The sequence below is a fragment of the Pristis pectinata genome, chromosome 7 (genome assembly GCF_009764475.1).
Source record: "Pristis pectinata isolate sPriPec2 chromosome 7, sPriPec2.1.pri, whole genome shotgun sequence".
In the NCBI taxonomy this organism is placed as follows: domain Eukaryota; kingdom Metazoa; phylum Chordata; class Chondrichthyes; order Rhinopristiformes; family Pristidae; genus Pristis; species Pristis pectinata.
In genome coordinates, this window is record NC_067411.1 from 45,736,707 (window position 1) to 45,751,289 (window position 14,583).

At 43.5% G+C, this 14,583-nt stretch overlaps 1 protein-coding gene across 1 annotated transcript in view; it reads right to left on the minus strand.

The window, feature by feature from the left end:
* Positions 1–10,592: 10,592 nt before the first annotated feature.
* The window catches only part of LOC127572810 (phospholipid-transporting ATPase ABCA1-like), a 137,990-nt gene continuing 133,999 nt past the window's right edge, over positions 10,593–14,583 (minus strand). Inside the window, 1 exon segment of the mRNA XM_052020445.1 lies at positions 10,593–12,730. Coding sequence (XP_051876405.1) covers positions 12,590–12,730 — 141 coding nt within the window. The 3' untranslated portion in view covers positions 10,593–12,589.

Consider the following 14,583-nt stretch of genomic DNA (forward strand, 5'->3'; position numbering starts at 1 on the left):
GAGGAAGAAGTGGATGGGGAAAAGTCAGATCTAACATGCAGAGAGGTTTTGAGGAAGGAGAAGCAGAGTACAGGGTATAAAAGTAGAAAGGTGGATGGGCTAAAGTGCATTTACTTAAATGCAACAAGTATCAGGAATAAGGGTGGTGAACTGAGAGCTTGGATAAGTACATGGGACTATGATAGTGTGGCTCTTGCAGAGACTTGGCTGTCACCAGGGCAGGAATGGTTATTGAATATTCCTGGTTTTCAGTGTTTTAAAAGGGATAGGGAGAGGGGGAGAAGAGGAGGAGGGGTGGCATTACTGGTCAGGGATACTATTACAGCTGCAGAAAGGGTGGATAATGTAGAAGGATCCTCTCTAGAGCCAGTATGGGTGGAAGTTAGGAACAAGAAAGGAGCAGTTACTCTACTGGGAGTATTCTATAGGCCCCCCAGTAGCAGCAGGGATACTGAGGAGCAGATTGGGGGGCAGATTTTGGAAAGATACCAGAATATCAGTGTTGTTATCATGGGAGACTTCAACTTCCCAAATATTGATTGGCACCTGCTTAGTGCCAAAGGTTTAGATGGGGCAGAGTTTGTTAAGTGTGTCCAGGATGGATTCCTGTCACGGTATGTTGACAGACCGACTAGAGAGAATGCCATATTAGATCTAGTATTAGGTAATGAACCAGGTCAGGTGACAGATCTCTCAGTGGGTGAGCATTTGGGGGACAGTGACCACTGCTCCATAACCTTTAGCATTGTCATGGACAAGGATAGGAGCAAAGAGGACTGGAAGATATTTAATTGGGGAAAGGCAAATTATGAGGCTATAAGGCTAGAACTTGAGAGTGTAAATTGGGATGACATATTTGAAGGGAAATGTACTATGGAGATGTGGTCGGTGTTCAGGGATCTCTTGCAGGATGTTAGGGATAAATTTATCCCCATGAGGCAGAGAAGGAATGGCAGGGTGAAGGAACCGTGGGTGACGAGAGAGGTGGAACAACTAGTTAGGAAGAAGGCGGCAGCATACATAAGGTGTAAGCAGCAAGGATCAGATAGAGCTCGTGAGGAATATTAGAGTAGCAAGGGAGGAAGTTAAGAAAGGGCTGAGGGGAGCGAGAAGGGGGCATGAAAAGGCTTTGGTGAGTAGGGTTAAGGAAAATCCCAAGGCGCTTTTCTCGTACATGAGGAAAAGCAGGATGACAAGAGTAAAGGTAGGTCCGATTAGAAACAAAGGTGGGAGGATGTGCCTGGAAGCTGTGGAAGTGGGTGAGGTTCTCAATGAATACTTCTCCTCAGTATTCACCAAGGAGAGGGGTCTTGATGACACTGAGGACAGTGTTGGTAAGGTTAATGTTCTACAGCATGTAGATATCAAGAGAGAGGATGTGTTAGAGCTGTTAGAAACTATTAAGACAGATAAGTCCCCGGGGCCAGACGGAATATTTCCCTAGGCTGCTTCACGAGGTGAGGGAGGAGATTGCTGAACCGTTGGCTAGGATCTTTGAGTCCTTGTTGTCCATGGGAATGGTACCAGAGGATTGGAGGGTGGCAAATCCCCTTATTCAAAAAAGGTAGTAGGGATAGTCCAGGGAATTACAGACCAGTGAGCCTTACATCTGTGGTGGGCAAGCTGTTAGAAAGGATTCTAAGAAATAGGATCTATGAGCATTTAGAGGATCATGGACTGATTAGGGACAGCCAACATGGCTTTGTGAAGGGAAGATCTTGCCTCAAAAGCCTGATGGGGTTCTTTGAGGAGGTGACCAGGAAGATTGATGAGGGTAGTGTGGCAGATGTGGTCTACAGGGATTTTAGTAAGGTGTTTGACAAGGTTCCACATGGTAGGCTTCTTCAGAAGGTCAGAGGGCAAGGGATCCAGGGAGACTTGGCTGTGTGGATTCAGAATTTGCTTGCCTGTAGAAAGCAGAGGGTTGTGGTGGAGGGACTGCATTCAGACTGGAGGGCTGTGACTAGTGGTGTCCCAGAAGGATTGGTTCTGAGACCTCCACTTTTTGTGATATTTATTAATGCCTTGGATGAGGGGGTGGAAGGGTGGGTTAACAAGTTTGCAGATGACACAAAGGTCGGTGGTGTTGTGGATAGTGTGGAGGGCTGTCGAAGCTTACAGAGGGATATTGATAGGATGCAGAGCTGGGCTGAGAAGTGGCAGATGGAGTTCAATCCAGAGAAGTGTGAGGTGGTACACTTTGGAAGGACAAACTCCAAGGTGGAGTACAAGGTTAATGGCAGGATTCTGGGTAGTGTGGAGGAGCAGAGGGATCTGGGGGTTCATATTCCACAGATCACTGAAAGTTACCTCACAGGTGGATAGGGTAGTTAAGAAAGCTTATGGGATGTTAGCTTTCATAAGTCATGGGATCGAGTTTAAGAGCCGCTAGGTAATGATGCAGCTCTACAAAACTCTGGGTAGACCACACTTGGAGTACTGTGTCCAATTCTGGTCGCCTCATTATAGGAAGGATGTGATGGCGTTGGAAAGAGTGCAGAGGAGATTTACCAGGATGCTGCCTGGATTGGAGAATATGGATTATGAGGAGAGACTAAGGGAGGTAGTGCTTTACTCATTGGAGAGAAGGAGGATGAGGGGAGACATGATAGAAGTATGCAAAATATTAAGAGGAATAGACAGAGTGGACAACCAGTGCCTCTTCCCCAGGGCACCAATGCTCAATACAAGAGGGCATGGCTTTAAGGTAATGGGTGGGAAGTTCAAGGGAGATATCAGACGGAAGTTTTTCACCCAGAGAGTGGTTGGTGCATGGAATGCGCTGCCTTGGGTGGTGATGGAGGCTGATACGTTGGTCAAGTTCAAGAGATTGTTAGATAAGCATATGGAGGAATTTAAAATAGGGGGATATGTGGGAGGAAAAGGTTAGTTAGTCTTAGGAGTGGTTTAAAGGTCAGCACAACATGGTGGGCCAAAGGCCCTGTATTGTGCTGTATTGTTCTATGGTTCTATGGATGGTGGAAGATTCAGGGCACATTTGAAAGAAGAGGTTACAGGGAAATCAGTGGGGAAATGGGACTGAATAGATTACTCAGCATAGACTTGGTAGGTCAAATGGCCACCTTCTATATTGTAAGAAAATATGGCAAAAGATATGAGAAATACATGATAAGAACATGATATTGATGTATATAGATGCATTAAAAACAGAAAATGCTAGGGACACTCAGTAGGTCAGGCAGCATCTGTGAAGAGAGAAATGTAGATAATGTTTCAGGGCTTGATCTGATGAAGAGTTGTTAACCTGAAATGTTAACTGTTTCTCTCTTCACCGGTGCTGCCTGACCTACTGAGTATGTAGAGCATTTTATGTTTTTATTTCAGATTCCAACATCTGCAGTTTTTTTGAAATTTTTGCATGCATGTATTATGCCGTTTCCAAACTTTAGTTGACTACAATGAGACTGAATTTCAGCAGATTACAATATGCATCTGCAACCATATGGAGTAGTTTGTGCGAGCAATGGAGCGAAAATACAAGATGTTGAATATTGTTAATGTGCCCTGTGTTCAAGCTTCTATTTACAACAACAGCTGATGAAGTTAGTTACACCAACGCATCTTCAAGTTAAATTGAGCTACACCAGTGTAATTGTACACCAGTTAATTTTTGTCACAATGGTTCTTGGTGTTAGTTGCCAAAAGCAGTTTGCACAAAGTTAGTCAAAGGAAGGAATTAAATAGAGCACTAAAGGCTGTTCAGCCACACATCAGTAGTAATCCTGGAATATTAAGGCCAAGGTAATATTGCATTTGGAAAGTTGCTGATTGATCGGTTAGATATTATGAAAGAGAAATTGTATTTGACAAGTCAATCATAGTTTTTGAGGTTATATGTTAGTCAGGGAGATGAGCCATTCAGAATGGACATTCTTGGTTTCAATTAGAGGCACAAGTGACTGAAGATGCTAACATTTTGAGCAGCATCAGTAGGACGAAAGGAACCGTCGACATTGTAAAAACCTGCATCAGGGCTGAGAGTGCAGAGGGAAGATAGTCGGTATGAAGATGAGGGAAGGGTGTGGTGAGACAGGACAGCCCCCACCAGGGCCTCCCACCTGGCTCCATCTGTCCGCTATCCACTCCTCCTTGGTCCACCAATCACCTACTGGCCCCTGTCTCACCACTCCCCCCTCACTTCTTTATACCGGCGATCTCCCCTCTCTCCTCTTAGTCCTGATGCAGGGTCTCGACTCGATACGTTGACAAGTCCTTTCAAACCACAGGTGGTGCTCGAACCGTTGAGTTCCTCCAGCAGATTATTTGTTGCTTAGTTTCAATCAGGTGATATATAGCATAGGACGTGTGTCAGTTAATGATACTGCCTTGAAGACCCAGGGACCCAGACTCAACCCTGACCTCCAATGCTGTCCGCGTGGAGTTTGCATGTTATCCTTGTGACTTCATGGGTTTCCCCGCAGATGCTCCATTTTCCTCCCACATCCCAAAGATGTGCCGATAGGTTAATTGGCTGCTGTAAATGGCCCCTAGCATAGGTGAGTGGCAAAAGAGTCAAAGGTGAGTTGATGGGCAAGTGAGAGAGAAAATATTGAAGAGCTGCAGGGAAATAAAGAGAGGGACGAATGGCACTAACAAAATGGCACCAGAGAGGGCAGACTTTTCGTGTGCGGCTCCTGAGGGAATCGTCAAATACTCCTATTTACAACTACTGCAGCTGAAATCTGCAGCCACAGAGACCGCAGTAAGTAACATGGTTTCAACCCATTTAAGTGAACTTGTGATCTTGAGAACTGGTAGACTCGGGCATCAAGACAACCCAGGGAGTGAGTGCAGCCACTGGAGGCTCGGGGAACTTGAGATTGTTTCAGAAAACGTGGCTGCTGGGGAGGACTCCAGGTAAAACTGAAGCGCAGTGCCCCGAGGCCCCACCGCTCCACCGCTCCACCTCCCACCTCCCACCTCCCCACCTCCCCACCATCCTCCTGGCTATTGTACAGTTTCTGGAAAACAAAATCAAAGACCTCAGGGCAAGACTGCAGTACCAGAGGGACATCAAGGACCGTTGTGCACTCTGCTTTACAGAGACATGGCTCACCCCCAGCGCTTCTGACACAGTGCTCCAGCCCGAGGGCTTCACCATCCACTGCATGGACCGGACGGCAGCATCAGGTCAAGGCAAAGGCGGTGGCGTTTGCTTCATGATTAACTCATCATGGTGCACAGACGCGGCAGTTCTGTCCCAGTCCTGCTCCCTCGACCTGGAACATCTGGTGGTCAAGTGTTGTCCATTTTATCTGCCAAGGGCGGTCTCCTCCGTCATCCTGTTAGCGGTGTACATTCCACCCATGGCAAGCGTCAAGCTGGCACTGGGACAGCTGAGCATCATGATCAACAGTCACGAGACAGCGCACCCTGATGCCTTCCTGATCATCGTGGGGAAATTCAACCAGGCCAGCTTGAAGAGGTCTCTGACCAACTACCACCAAAGGTCACCTGCAGAACCAGAAGAGCCAACACTCTCGATCGCTGTTACACCACCACCAAGAACGCCTACCGTACCATCTCACACCTGCACTTTGGCAAGTCCGATCACCTGGCTGTACTTCTACTCCCAGCATCCAGGCAGAGACTGAAGACCTCAGCACTAGTGGTGAAGACCACAAAGGTATGGTCAAGGGAGGCAGAAGACCATTTACAGGATGGCTTTGAATCAGTGGACTGGACCATATTCAGGGATTCATGTTCAGATCTGAATAAATATACCACAGCCATCACCGACTTCAACAATACCTGTGTGGATGAGTGTGTGTCATTGAGAACATATCAAGTTTTCCCAAACAAGAAGCCCTGAATGAAACAGGAGATTCACAGTCTGCTGAGGGCTAGATCTGTGGCGTTCAAGACTGGCGATCCAGAACCCGACAAAAAGTCCAGGCACGACCTACGGAAGGCCATCATGAGAGCAAAAAGACAATCCTGAGTGAAGTTAGAGACACAATCAGAAGCGCGACAGCTCTGGCAGGGGTTGTCTGCCATTACTTCCTATAAGGCGAAACCTAACAGCATAAATGGCAGAAATGCTTCACTCCCTGATGAGCTCAACGCCTTCTATGCACACTTTGAAAGGGAGAATAACATTACACCTGTGCAAATCCCCACAACATCTGGTAACCCTGTGATCTCTGTCTCAGAGGCTGATGTCTGAACATCCTTCAAGAGGGTGAACCCTCGCAAGGTGCTAGGCCCCGATAGTGTACATGACCGGGTACTGAAAACCTGTGCCGACCAACTGGCTGGAGTGTTCAAGGACATCTTCAACCTCTCACTGCTGCATTCAGAGGTTCCTACCTGCTTCAAAAGGGCAGCAAGAAGAGCAGGGCGAGTTGCCTCAATGACAATCGCTTGGTAGCACTCACGTCTACTGTGATGAAATATTTCGAGAAGTTGATTATGGCTGGAATTAACTCCTGCCTGAGCAAGGACCTGGACCTGCTACAATTTGCCTACCGCCACAACAGGTCTATAAGCAGACACAATCTCATTGGCTCTCCACTCTGCTTTGGAGCTTCTAGACAACCACAAGACATACATCAAGCTACTGTTTATCGATTACAGCTCAGCATTCAACACCATCATTCCCTCAGTACTAATAACCAAGCTTCAAAACCTGGGCCTCTGTACCTTCCTCTGCAACTGGATCCTCGACTTCCAAACAGGGAGACCACAGTCAGTGTAGATGGGCAATAACATTACCTCCTTGCTGACATTCAACACAGGTGCACCTCAAGGATGTGTGCTTAGCCCACTGCTCTACTCTCGCTACACTCATGACTATGTGGCTGGGCACAACTCAAAGGCCATCTATAAATTCTCCAATGACACCACTGTTGTTGGTAGAATCTTAGATGGTAACGAGGAAGGAAGTGAGATAGATCGGCTGGTTGAGTGGTGTTGCAACAACAACCTCACACTCAACGTCAGCAAGACAAGGAAACTGATTGTGGACTTCAAGAAGAGGAAGTCAGGAGAACACACACATCCTCATTAAGGGATCAGGGCCCAATACATTGATGCAATCATGAAGAAGCAACTCCAGTGGCTCTACTTTGTTAAGAGTTTGAGGAGATTTGGTATGTCACCAAAGACTCTTACAAATCTCCAAGGATATACGGTGGAGAGCATTCTGACTGGTTTCATCACAGCCTGGTATGGAGTTTCTAATGCACAGGATCGCAAGAGGCTGAAGAGAGTTATAGACTCGGCCAGCTCCATCATGAGCACAACCATCCCGACCATTGAGGACATCTTCAGGATGCAGTGCCTCAAGAAGGTGGCATCCATCATTGAGGACACTCACCACCCAGGACATGCCCTCTTCGCGTTACTACCATCGGGGAGGAGGTACAGGAGCCTGAAGACCCACACTCAATGATTCAGGGACAGCTTCTTTCCCTCTGCCATCAGATTTCTGAATGATCCATGAACCCGTGAAGACTACCTCATTATTCCTTCTTTGCACTATTTATTTATTTTTGTAGTTTATAGATTGTTATATCTTGTACTGTACTTGCACCACAAAACAACAAATTTCACATCATATGTCAGTGATAACAAATCTGATTCTAATTCTGATTCTGGATGGGACTGATGGGATTGCTCCCTCTGGAGCTGGCATGGACCTGAAGGATTGAATGGTGTCCTTCTGTGTTGTAATGAATAGATGAGATCTGAGCTAGAATAACAAAAGTGACACTAACATTGACCTTGGCTCTCCTATGTTGGGCATTAAATAGTGAGATGCCAGTTGCTACTAACCCATGATAGTAGAGCCAACTTGATTGAGGTGCTGGAAAAATATCTAATGTCTGAGAAACTGAATCCCAATAATATCAACTCTACAGAGGACATTTGGAATAAATCCCTTTCCTAGTTGATAGAACACACATCCACACTTCCAATCTGCTCCTTCCTAGCCCATGGATGTTTATAAGGCTCCAAATCAGAGTTGAATCTGTCAGATCCAAGAGCCTGTATGTGACAGTGCCTTTAGTTACCAACTAACTGATACCATCACTTCTTAGTGTGATGCATTTGCTGTTGCTTTCTGCATTTTATCCAGCAGAAAAATGTGAATTCAACTCCATATGCCTTGAATGTAAATATGCATAAATTGTTGCTTTGCCAGACCACAAATAATGGACAAGCACACTGTGTTTGCTGAATTACCATTCTACAGATGCCTACAAAGTACTGCTGGCATAAAATTTTCTGCAAGTGCAGTTGATTCAAACTTATAAGCTGCAGGTTTGAAGATACTGAAGTGATTCACATTAAAACGAACACCAGGAGAATGGTGCAGCACTTGGTTGGCTTGAGTAGCAGATGAGCTGACACAGATCAGCAATCCCAGGATTGCCAGCCTCAAGGGACATTTGACAGCACAAAGAAGTTGGCAGAGAAATGCTGATCTCCATGGAAAGGTCAGTATTCCATTATAAATATGTGATGCATGAAAAGGTTGGTATTTCGGCTTTGATCTGTGCTTGATCTGTGTGGTGGCCTTCCAAGCACAAAGGCCAGTTAGTGCCCTGGGTAACCACTGCATGGCTTTGGAATATTTATCCACATGGTATTTTACTGATGATGTACTTGGATTGTAGTGATCAAAGGGAAAAATAGTACATAAGCTTTAATGAATTCTGTGTCATTCATACAGGAATTAGAACATAGAGAACATGGAACAGTACCAGCACAGGGACAGGCCCTACAGTCCACAGTGTTGTGCCAAACTAATTAAACTAGTAATTAAATGCCTAACTAAATTAATCCCTTCTGGCCTATACAATGTCCATATCCTTCCGTTCTCTGCATATTCATGTGCCTGTCTAAGAACCTTTTAAATGCCTCTCCACCACCACCCCTGGCAGAGCATTCCAGGCACCCATCAACCTCTGTGAAAAAACCTTGTCCCACACACCTCCTTTGAATTTACCCCCCTCACTGTAAATGCATGCCCTCTGGTATTAGACATTTTGACCTTGGGAAAAAGATACCGGCTGTCTATCTATGCCTCTCATAGTCCATTTGTCAGTAAGGCATCTCATTCAATCTTAATTGTTGCAACTGTGTATATATGCGTGCAGTATGACGTATGAGGTAACAAGTTAGAACAAAAATGCAGTCCACCATATCCTCAGTCTGGCCAATGAACCACCTTAGTCACTGCTAGAGTTACTTCATGTTAAACAGCTGATCGGAGGCATGTGCAGGGAAATTATGTTGGACCAGTTTTGGAAGGGCAAGTTCAGACTTCCTTAATGTTATTGGGAAAACACACCAGGCATGTTCTTAGCTTCCCATTCCGGGCATTCTTGAATTGTTATGCACCTCCAGAGTTAGTGGCTGGTGACAGGGCCAGGTTGCACAGGATCACTGCACCCTTCCCCTGCTGCATCTTGCGACAGGAGCTGTGGAGCTACAGCCCAACAGTATTGCAGCCAGCAGATTAAGATCAGGCAAATTCCAGCAATAGCCAGGCTCTGTGACAAGATTTCTGTTCAGAAATACAATGATTGGCCTTTAGATTGACAGGTCCATTGGCCAAGTTGAATCATAGAATCACTGAATCACAGGGATACAACATGGAAGCAGTCCCTTTGGCCCATGAGTCCACGGTGACCATCAACTACTCATTTACACTAATCCTACGTTGATCCCATTTTATACACCACTGATCACAGGCCTCCAGTCTGAGAAACAACCTTCAACTATCACTCCCTGCTTCTTACCATCGAACCAATTATGAATCCAATTAGCTATCCCTCCCTGGATCCCAAGTGATCTGACCTTCCAGACTAGCCTGCCATGCGGGAGGCCTTGCTAAAGTCCATATAGACAACATCCCTACCCTCATCTATCCTCTTGGTTACTACTAAAAGTCTAAGAGATATGTCAGACACGATTTCCCATGCACAAAGCTGTTCTATCCCTAATTAGACCTTGCCTATACAAGTGTTCATAGATCCTGTTCCTCAGAATCCAGTATCTTACCCACTACCGAATGTCAGACTCACTGACCTGTAGTTTCCTGGCTTGTCTTTGCTGCCCTTCTTAAATAATGGTACAACTGCACTCACGTCAAATGAAACTCCCCTCAGATTCTACCACTCGCCTACACATTAGGGGCCTTCAAAAACAAAAGTATCCAAGGTAACCTGGACATTTCAACATTGATATTTTTAAAACCAATGGAGGTTCCTATGGCACTGTTTGTACCCATAGCACTCCCTTACATTATATCACTGGGCTGGATCACAGCCCTGAAGTAGTCAGCCCAAGCAAAGACGAGCATTGGTTCAGTTCCAGGTGATGTATAGTCTGCTGACAGCTGATGCTGTTCGATATTCTTTCATTACTTCTGTATGTCCCTGATGATGAGAGATAATGAGAAACAGTTGAAAACATCAAAAATTAAAAGTGATTTTTTTTAGTCATGATACATTTAATTCATATGAATGTTTTTAATTTAAAGTTCAAACAAAACAAAACCTTTCCAAGGAAGGTTGACAATCCCAGTCAATTGATTGAGACCTTACTGGCTGATGTAACACAGAGGGGCAAACCCTTGACTCACTATTGAATTTGGTAGCAAACAGAAAGGTAAGACATGCCTGTAGATACACCTGAATGAAAAGGAACAATGCTCAGATATTCTGTTTTAGTGACAATGACTGAAGGGATAAATATTGGCAGTGACACTTGGGGATGACCCCTTACTCCCTATAGGGAATTCCCTACAGGGAATCAACTAAGGGGATGCATAGGGCTTTGCTAAAACATCTTACACACCTAGAAAATAGGATCACTAGTACTAGAGTACCACTTGAGACTGTCTGGCCAGACTCTGTGGTCAAGTCCCTCCGGTATCAAGGCTGACTGCCAAAGCCAGTAGGTTAGCTTGCAGAATCATCCAGCACCACCGTTCATAATGTCTAGGGGCTATTGAGAAGGAAAAAGTAGCCATCATAGGGCCAAAGTGGGTGAGATACATAATCTGTTCTCTACAGCAAGATAATTAACCTACCTCACAAAAGCTAGATAAGATTTCTTTATTAGTCACATGTACATCGAAACACACAGTGAAATGCAAAAGCTCCATCCCTGATTAACGGTTTTCACTTAAGGAATTAGATTTAGTGAAATATTAGTCAATAACAAGCATCAACTTAGTACTGACTGTGAGCCTGTGCTGACCTTAGAAACATTAAGCTGTGTATAAAGCCTTTAGAACATAAAACCACCCCTCCCTACCTCCGCAACATTGTCTGACTCTGGCCTTTTCCTTTGCATCTGGTTCAGGAAGACTTCCTGTGTTTCCAACAGATGAATTTACCCCCAAACCAAATCCCTAACACTGCTGCCAGCCCATCACTTCCAGACCTCAGACCGGATGAAATAATGAAGTCAGCTCTATCAATGAGTTCAGGAAACCGGTGTGCTCCTGGAGAAGGAAGGGATTGAGCTTGAATATAAAATAGGCTGATGATGGACTTGTTCCATCCACTTGAGGCCAGTGCAGGGAAGTGGTGCTGAGGTAAAAGATTAGACATGATCTTACTGGATGGTGGACAGGCATAAGGGACCAAATGGCCTACTCCTGCTTCTACTTCTTATGAATGACTAAATGATATCAATGTTATTACAATTTTATTTTCTAACTTAATGTACAGGAAACAGAAAAAAACATACAAATACATTTAGACATTAAAATTTTCTGACAAACAAGTTATTCGTTTGGTACTGTAACATTTTGATATGAAAAATGACTTTTAAGTTATAAACATCAAGACTTTATCATCTCCAAGCATTGCTATTTCTTTTTCTTTGTTTGCATTTATAAAGGCTAAATTGATTTTACAGTGCAAACAAAAACTAAACAACATGTTCCAGAACATTCTGTATAAAGTGCTTGGAATGAAACAACTGAAGTATTTTTAAAGATGACCATTAGAAAACTCTAGTGCCCATGGAAGTGTACAAATTTATTCCTGATAGGATGCAATGTAAACACTTCTGTTTTAACTAGTTATACCTGTAGTCGGTAAATAAATACTTTATTAACATTTTTGTTTATATTTAAAAAGTAGTCTCACAGAGTAATTATTAAAGGAATTGAGGCCAGCTTTGGTTATGAATTCTGAAAGCTTCAGAATCTGGTAAATATTTTATCATCTATGTGGAGAGGTCTGTGTGCATGTGTGTTTGGATGAGTTATTGATTCACTAACTCAGTTACTGGCTGTGATGAGTCAGTAACTGTAGGATTGTCGCATTGTTATTGTTAAACTGGAATTGAATATAATACTAGAGTTTCACAAGGTCATATTGTAATACAAACTATATTCAAGTTTTAAACTTAACCTCAGTACTGATCAACAACAAACAGAGACACCGCCCTGTCACAAAATAGTGGAATTGTTGCATTGAATTGCATTGAATGGCATCAGTAGAGCGTCCAGTTTTATTCTTCCTCCTTTCTTTCAAAACAAAACTTCAGATTCTGAAGGGAAGAAAAGTTTCTGTCCAGGTCTGACATTCAGTTTATCAGTTCACACATAGCTTTCCTTCACATTGTCGTCATGTAAAAATGTATTCAGGAGTGCAACATTCAGGACGGTGTCACTTCTGTGAATGGACGTGTCCTTTAAGAGGTCATCGTTGCTTTGGTCCTTGGCAAAGTTTACAAATACCTGAAAACAAACACATAATGAATTATAGAGAACATGAGCCAAAGAACAGAATTTATTTCATCAAGTAATACTTTGAGGTAGATTTATACCTGAATAGAGCCTTTCCCAATTTCAGAAAGCCTCAAAGTGTTTTACAGCCAACAGAATATTTATGAAGTTCATTTCTAGTTTTAAAGCAGGAACCCTGGCAGCCAATTTGCACATGGCCAGGTCCCACAAACAGAAATATGATCATGAGTAGATAATCTGCTTTCTGGTTACGTACAAACATATGAACATAAGAATTAGGAATGAGGAGTAGCCCATTCAGCCCCTCAGTCCTGTTCACCACTTAATAAAATCATGGCTGAGCTGACCATGATCTCAACTCTACATCCCCATCTACCCCTGTAATTTTTCATCTCCTTGCTCATCAGTACTAAAAATACTTTGCTCCCATCACCCTTTGAAAAAGAGCATTCCAAAGATCCATAACTCTCTGAGATGAAAAAAAATGCATAATCTCTGTCAAAAATGGGTGACCGCTTATTTTTAAACAGTGACCCCTAGTTCCAGATTCTCTCCACATCCACCCTGTCAAGATCCATCAGGATCTTGTGTGTTACAACCAAGTCCCCTCTTGCGCTTCTAAAGTCTAGCGCCTACAAGCCTAGCCTGTCCAATTTTCTTCATAGAATAAGCTGATTGAGAGATAAATATTGGGCAAGACAAAAAGAACTATCCCACCTTATCTTAAAGTAGTACCCTGGGATCTTTTACAACCACCTGACAGGACAAACAGCACTCAATATTAATGTCTCATCTGAAAGTCAACACTTCCACCACCACAGGGGCACCCTCGACGATTGCTTACATATACCTGCTCAAATCTCTGGAGTGAGGTGAACCATAACCTTCTGACTCACAGGCCACAGATGTACTGATGGAGCCCCAGCTGAAGGAGCCTTTTCATATCTTCAGTGCCATTATAAGGTGCATTTTCTAACATGGTTTATCTTTACCAGATTGACTGATGAATGATGCGAGTAAGAATATCCACCTCAGATCCTTGCTGCTTGCCCTGAGCCCAACAAGAGCCAACTGCACGTTAGTATTGGGCTGAGTACCAAATAAATTGGATTTAGATAGTATTGGGATTGGCTATGGTTGTGTTGGATTCACTTTGGGTTTAAATTCTATATCTGAGCAGAACTAATTCATAACTTCAGCCCACCTATTTACGAACAAGTACCAACATGTGATTATTCCATTGTTAGTTATTCCTGACACATTGGCACTGACAGATCCAGTTGGGAACTCAGATTTTAAAATAATATACCGTGACTATAGCAGTAAAGGACATCCAATACTTTCAAGTGAAAGAAATTCAACAATATTCTGTTCCAAACACTGAGTGCTTTGCAATCTTGCACGTACAATAATTCTCCATCTTTTAAAGTAAACCAAGATAAAGATGTGGTAAAATAGCAGAATCAGATTTATTATCACTGTCTTATGACGTGAAATTTACCAGTAGATTGGCTAAATTAAACTGACAACCATAATTTTGTATTTACATAGTGCCTGCAACACATTAAAATGTCCTAAGTTATGAGCACAGAAATTTAAATAAATAACCAGATGAAATTTAATACTGATCTTTATCAGGAAATATTAGGAGATCAAAAGCTTGGTCAAAGTTTCTGGTTTAAGACATGACTTTGAGAATTGATGAGGACACCAGTTTAGAAAGGGAATTCAGAACTAAGGGGCCAAGGTTCAGTCCCTAAAGTGGGCAAGGGAAATTGGCAATGTGGAAACCAGGAATGCAGGGATCTTAAAGTGGGGAGGAAATGGGAATGTTATCTGGTAAA